The 7,500-nt window shown below is 38.4% G+C and overlaps 1 protein-coding gene across 1 annotated transcript in view; it reads right to left on the minus strand.

The window, feature by feature from the left end:
- LOC138004885 (uncharacterized) overlaps positions 1 to 3,189 on the minus strand; it is a 5,041-nt gene extending 1,852 nt beyond the window's left edge. Inside the window, exons 1-5 of the mRNA XM_068851188.1 lie at positions 2,986 to 3,189; positions 2,508 to 2,628; positions 1,764 to 1,833; positions 1,509 to 1,622; positions 745 to 933 (exon numbers count right to left, since the gene is read on the minus strand). Coding sequence (XP_068707289.1) covers positions 745 to 933; positions 1,509 to 1,622; positions 1,764 to 1,833; positions 2,508 to 2,628; positions 2,986 to 3,184 — 693 coding nt within the window. The 5' untranslated portion in view covers positions 3,185 to 3,189. The remainder of the gene's footprint in view (positions 1 to 744; positions 934 to 1,508; positions 1,623 to 1,763; positions 1,834 to 2,507; positions 2,629 to 2,985) is intronic.
- Between the last annotated feature and the right edge of the window lie 4,311 nt (positions 3,190 to 7,500).

The raw sequence follows: 7,500 nt of genomic DNA on the forward strand, positions 1-7,500 counted from the left end.
CACATGAATTCTTTATTTTCATGATTGTTTTAGTTCTCGCTATTATTACATTACACCTTTCGGAATACAATTATCTCTTTTGTTTCTAACATTCTTTTGGCCACACTGGTAAAATTCCAATACCTGAATTGTTGTTAAGTTTTGTAACATACCGAACAATCCTTGTAAACCATATATAAGTTCTTAAACCTAATTGTTATCCACATGCTGTAAACTGATGAAGGTCTAAGACCGAAACGTTTTTAAATATATTTTTACTTTTTAGCTTCCAAAAGTTGTCCGTCCTCTGACTCTTTTAACTGTATATAAATTCATATGTCGAAGCTTGGACTGGGAATCTCAAAAGGATCCTTTGGGAACACCGCTATCTCCGTTGGCTGACAGACAGCCCATAGAACTTTCTATACATATAGGGAAGAAAAAAACAATGATGAACTACAAGTTCATCCCTACAAGCCTGTTTCGTGGTTGCCCACTCATCAGGGGATTTAATGAGAATAAACTTTACCATCGCTTATATACCATCTAGTTTGTCTAATTTATGCAGCGCAAAATTGACAAGAAGACTCGTGTCTTCTTGCCACCAGAGAAACAAAACCCTCCTACGCAATAACTAAACTGTCAATTTTGCAAATGCACTGAGATGCCCTCTCAATAATTTCTTTTTCTGGCAGTCTCACGTTCAATTAAAATGCAACAGGGTGGATTTTTTTAAGAACTCTTCTGTGGTTGACCATTTTTTACCTCTAGTCCACCAACGTCATCTTGAATTAGAAGTGTGATTCCACCATAATCTGTATGCTCTCCACAGCGAATCTGGCCAGGCTTCACTTTACTGATATCTTTTATAACTGGGTAGTAATTGAATTGCAACCGGGTGCCACCCAATGAAGTGCCCATGTTTTTATATGCATATGCAAAAGCATCCGGTTTCTGTTCAAGATATGATTGACCTGAAGAATTAGTCTTAATAAAGGCATGTGTCAAGTAATAAAATGCACATCAAAATATAAACATAACAAATTTGTGCTGATCACCCAATTCCAGATCAGCAGTGTTTCTCAAAAGCCCTGAAACCCTTTCCAGCTATGCTAACCCATCGACACGTAAACTGTCCCCTATTGATGAGAAATTGTCTGGTGTTACACAGAGTAATATCTATCAAATCTCACTCCTAAGAGTCAATGGGTTGATAATGGGGGAGGAGTAGAAGTTGTTAAAATTGCTTCCAAAACCATGATTATATTTTATGTTTCATTTTATTTGTGGCATCTAAAGTTCACTCTCTTGCAACTGAAAGCTGCTTTGTAAATACATTAATGTTATCCCTGGAAATTATCAACCATATCAGGTTTAAAAAGATAACATATGTATTTATTGAATCTGGGTTTGATTGTTTATAAATGACCAATTTATTGACCAAAAGGCAGAAAATTATTTTTAATTTGTGCACACACGTTTATTCTGCTCCTACGCAAGAAGAACACTGTTAGACACTAGTAGCATACCATTTGAAGACCAATAGCCATACAGGAAAGCACTTGACTGCCAAGGTCTGTTAAATACTGATATATAACTGTCACTTGTTTTTGAAAGTCTGGAACATCTGCATCTGGCCATCTCTGGAATAAAGAAGGTAAAAGAAACTCTGTTTTCTCTTGCTAATGTGAATGTCTCGAGGTATTCCCATGGTACAATAGTACACTTTATGACAGTAAAATTCAAAATGTTCATATTCTAGACTTACAAATTCAGAAACTCACAAAATTTTCATTATCAATAGCACCAACATCAAAGGATTCTTTGAGATCTCCTGGTCTTTCTGGGTTTGGACTATTGAATACATCAAAAGCAATGTTAAGAAAGCATCATGCTATTTATGGTCACTAAGAGCAATATTATTTAATCAGGGGTGAAAGTAGGGACAAGGTGCAGGGGGTGCACACCCCCCCCCCCCCTTCCCCCCCTGCTGAGATGACCTGCAGCTTTCTAATAGAACTGGTATTCTCAAAAAAAAAAAGTGGCTCACCCCTCCTAAGAAAAATCCTGGGTCAGCTCTTGTTAATAATAGACAACAGGAGCTTCCCAAAATTGTCAAATGACACATGATAAAAGAAACAATGGCTTGTTGTAAAGCACTGATAATGTTCATTTCCTTGATAAATTGGGTTTTTATCTGTTTTGGTTTCATGTTTGTTGTGAAAGGATTAAAAATCTCTTAGCAAAACTCTATGCATAAGTGAGACATGGGGAAGATTTTATGATGGAAGGTCAAGTTAATGTATGAGAAGGTGTCATCAAGAGGAAGATCAGTCCAGTTAATGGAAAGTAATTTAAGCACTATGAAACAAGGGTGAAATGCAGTCTAAGTGTTGCCGAAATAAATCAGCAGTATTTGTCTATGAAAGCAGTTGGTATTAAGCAGTAAAAATGTCACAGGAATCTTGCAACAACGTGACTGATCGATAATCAGAATTTACTTGAGTGACTGAAAAATCTGGACCCACCTTTCCCTTTCAAGGGCATCCCAGCCATCAGGTGACGTTCCTTCTTTCTTTGAGTATTTCTCCTTCACTTCATCACTTAAATTGAAAAAGGTATCATACGTTTCGAACGCTGAGTCATAAACTAACTGTTTTTTTAGGGACTACAATCTTGGACAGAATAAAATGGAACAGAAATGCCCCCTTTCCCCCCAAATCAAGGATGAAGCCGCGGCCAAAACGCGCCATTTTCCCATTACTGGTTTTGGGGGGAGGGGTGGTCTCAATTTTCCATTTAATTTGTCCAAGATTGTAGCTATATGTAGTACGCAGCCGGGGTGTTAATTTTCGAAATCGCTTGGTAAAACATAATTTGAGCTCATTTTCCCAAAAATAAAGTAAACGTTTTTACTACAAAATCCGTCATTTCGAGAATTGGTTAAAGGGCAATCTCCACCTGAAGTAACTGGAAATCTGCAGGAACCTGGCGTCACCAAATGACATCTTACCATTTCCTGTGGAATCCCGTGGTTCTTTAGGTAAACAAATCCAATTTTACTAAAGGCTTGATACAATTGATCAGCCAGTTCCTTGATAGGTTGGTTATTTTCCTTTAAAGGATCCTTGTTTTGAAGACCCATGGCACTGAAATCAACTACTGGTATTCGATCGCGAGGAACGTCCGAACCTGCGACGGCCATGTTGTTTATTTGGGACCGACTATTTTTTTCACAGGCAACCCAAGCTCATTGTGCAGCCGCTATTTTGGTGGAAGATCTAGCATGAACGATTGCATGAACGAACATGAACTGCTTGCCAAAATTCTCAACGAAAGGTTTCCCCTTATTGCAATAATGTACTGATACCTTATTATATGGTTAATTTCCTCATTTAATGCAAGTTAATTGCTTCCCGGTTGTCATTTCAAAATGAGAGAGCCTCGTAATTTACTAGTAATCTGACCGTGATTGTCATACAAATTTTACTGACACCGAACATAGGGTGCCTGTGCCTGTGGTTCTTCACTTTACGTTAGATAAAACAGAGGAATGCGAGGCCGGCTACCACCGCATATAGTAATTTGAGTGTACAAATAGCGACAGCGAACTACTAGCAGAACCATTGAATGAAAAACATATTGCCGTGAGTGGGAATCGAACCCGCGTCCGCCTGGTTACTAGTCGGGTGTGCTAACCACTGCACCATCACGACAACCCTGCTGGAAACAGAGCACTCGGTGAGGTGATTGGTTAGCCACGGGGTTCCCCGGCGTTTAACATTCAGGAACAGGACGTACATCGTTGGATTTCCAGCCTTGTTAATTCAAAAATATAATTTGTTATTAGCTGGTAGCCTGTGAATCATCCTCGGATGATCCGATGTACGTCCTGTTCCTGAATGTTAAACGCCGGGGAACCCCGTGGCTAACCAATCACCTCACCGATTGCTCTGTTTCCAGCAGGGTTGTCGTGATGGTGCAGTGGTTAGCACACCCGAGTAGTAACGAGGGGGACGCGGGTTCGATTCCCACTCACGGCAATATGTTTTTCATTTAATGGTTCTGCTAATAGTTCGCTGTCGCTATTTGTACACTCAAATTACTTAATATTTCTAGCAAAGCGTTGTGTATCCTTCGGATCCTACTAGCTTGGGACTACATCGTTGGATTTCCAGCCTTGTTAATTCAAAAAAAAAAAAAAAAAAAATTATATATATATCTATCTATATATATATATCTATATATCTATCTATCTATCTATCTATCTATCTATCTATCTATCTATCTATCTATCTATCTATCTATCTATCTATCTATATATCTATATATATATATATATATATATATATATATATATGTGTATCATTTTAAGGAAGTTTTTTTGTGACGTATGGTGGACCCTTGCATTTTTCCAGTGGTAAATGAATGTAATTGTGCGTTGGTCTACGTCCTCAGGTATCTGTGAAATACTTTCGGAAAAGTTTGCTATTGGTGCATTCAAGTTTCTGACGCAGTTTCAGTGCCAATTGGAATTAAGGTGGACACTTACTCAGTCCAACAACCCGGCCCTTCGGTCTTGCCAGGCCATGGTCTCTTGATAAAGCCTAAAATGGCCGAAACAACTTTTCATGTCTGCCCCGGGTACAGGTGAAGTAGCTTATTCTAGCAAAAAATGTTTTATACGAGTAATGGATGAGCGTATTTTCGACCTTTCGAAAATCTCTTATGAGAGTTTTCATGCCTATCCAGATAGCGACAAAGTAATTGAGTATCTTGAAGGGTAACAAACGCTTCGACCCTACCTTGAGCAAAAAAAAAATACTTTTACGCCCTTCTCTTTCAGGAGCCGAAGCCATATATTCAAGAGGTTTCAAGAAACTAATGCCTATAACTTTAGTCTAAGTGCGACTGAGAGAGACAAGCAACGCATTTCTTTTGACAAAATTTGTTGCTCTTGAGACATTTGTACAATGTTTTCGGTTTAAGATTTTGAACGATATATTATTTTTGGATTCCCAATCAGTAGAAATCCTTTTCATTGACAGTGACCTTTGCCTTTGCACGTTTTGTCAATATTCTCAAGAAACATTGGAACATTTCTTTTTTGAGTGTGAGTCCTCACGCTACTGATTTTCGATTAAATTTGAAATTTCTTGGTTTAGAGTAACCAGAGAACAAAAAAAACTCAATTATGGGAATATTATTCTGGGAATATTAGATCAGAAAAAGGACCTTCTTAATTTTATAATTTTAGGTAAACTCTACTTATGGAGTTGTCGAAAGAAAAATCGAATTCCTCTCTTTGCTTTTTTTGAAGCTATAGTTAAGGATAAATATAACACTGAAAAACGTATCGAAGCAAATTGAGCTAAAAAAAATTATCAGGCGAAATGTGAAGCATTTTTTAAATAGCTTGGCTGTTTTAATTGGTAAGGGAATGAGTGTTGTGATTTCCTTTATTGTTGGACGTTGTGAGAACATTTAAACTGAAATGTTCTCATATTTCGTAAGCTACGTAACGTAAATTAGTATAGGTGTGTTTTCTAAGTTAATGTATCTAATTGTTTGTATAAGTATTTATATAGTGGTCGTAGGTAATGTAGTGTAAGTATTTTTAATGTAAGTAGTGTTTTGTGTCAAGTAAAAGAAAAGGGATGGGTCTTATAAAGGTGATATATCATTTTTTAATTTTCTTAGCTGGAAGGCTTAACGTCATAGTCTTTGGTATAACAATACCTTTGTAAAACAAAGGTATTAGCAGCAAAGTGTAAAGTGTAAAATTTTGAGAGTTTATTAGCTGAAACTAAGGCTTCCAAATTGAACAAGCCATAAAACAAAAACAACAACAAAAAGAAAACACCCACATAATCAGTCCTGAGAAAATTCATCGTCAGCTGCTCGCGTCGTCCACAAAACCTCAAAATCGTGAATTTCACGCAGTCAAATCAAGAATAGCACAGAAATGTAGCACATGCCTGGCGTACAGAGCCACTTCTTGACTTTAAGATCCACGGATCTTAAGGCAAGCGCCCTAACCACTGGGCCACACTGCCTCCTCCAGGTTCCTGAAAAACTAAGCTTATAACCTTAGTAATAGCACCTTCAGCATCTAACCAATTAGCAGCTCTACAGTCATTAAGCGCCCCTACATCTGAAGTCATACTTGAAAGGATTTGCCGCGCATTGCTGCAGAGCGATAGATGACGTCCCACTGTGGATTTCAAAACAAGGACATGCTTGTGTAAGCAGACATACTTCTACTATGTGAGGATGTCGGATGCTCTATTGAAGACCTACCCGGTGCACTGAATGATCGAGACGGATGCATGGATGGAGAGAACGAGTCCTGCAAATACGTGAAACCAGCGCGCCTGGATGATAATAGGGAGATTACGAAAGGGCGATGACGCCGCCAACGAGAACGTCGTCTAAAAATATTATTTTCCGAAGTCGTTCGGGATGGAAAGTTTGTGTCGACACCGCAGGAATAAAATTGGCATGAACGTTTTGGATGTTCGGGAAAAAATTTTAAATGTTTCATCAGATTTTCACGTCCTCTACACAACCTCAAATTTGGTCAATTCACGTCGTTGTCAGGACTAGGACGGCAAAAAAATGTACCAAAATGCAAAACCCATTAAACCCATTTTTTCGTGACGTTCTCGTAGCCGTAGTTCTTTCGTAAGCTCCCTAATGAAAAAACGAGAACACCAATTGAGGAAGTGGGTAGGTTGGCCAGCTTTTTAAAAGTTGAATAACTTAATTTTTTGTTTATCTCCGTAACTGTCAGTTGCAAGATTGTATAAAGTAAAATGACGTAAATGACCAATGCCTCGGAACTATTCTCGTCAACAAAGGCTCAAGGGACTAATCGTAGCTCTAGGTCCCAACAGAGAGCGCATTGTGAAAAGAGCCTGAGTTTTACCATTGACAAAGACCTTGGGATTTTAAACAATGAAACTCTGGCATCAAGAATTGAAAGGCGCGTGTAAACTTAGTACCAATTCAAAACGTAACATGACATGAAAGTGAGGCCATCCCCCATTTTTTTTTTCGTTTAGCGTCGAATGCGTTTTCTGACTTGGGTCGGTCGGTCGGTCGGTCGGATTGAAAGAATAAAAAATAAAAATAAATCACAAGAAGTCCCGGAACAGGAGGCCTGGTATGAACCCAAAATGAATATGGCGGAAACGTTGATTGATGTTAGAGTAAAATTACGACAACGTGGGAAAAAGGATCAACCACCGAAACTCCTATGCGACATTAAAACGGTTTAAATACGTCGTTGAAAATGCCAAAAATTTGGGTGCGGCGTACGACGCTAAACGGAGAAACAAAAGAGAGGATGGCCTAAAGTCCCTAAGACATAAATGTGAGATCAGTTTAATAAAATTCGAACTTTGTTGTAACACCAATACCACTTCATAGAAACGGCCAAACACTTGCATTTTGACTGAGGGGTATTGTAAATTACACAACTAAGGCGAAAACATATGTTTGTTCTGAGGAACATCTGTA

The sequence above is a fragment of the Montipora foliosa genome, chromosome 6 (assembly GCF_036669935.1).
Source record: "Montipora foliosa isolate CH-2021 chromosome 6, ASM3666993v2, whole genome shotgun sequence".
Classification (NCBI taxonomy): Eukaryota; Metazoa; Cnidaria; class Anthozoa; order Scleractinia; family Acroporidae; genus Montipora; species Montipora foliosa.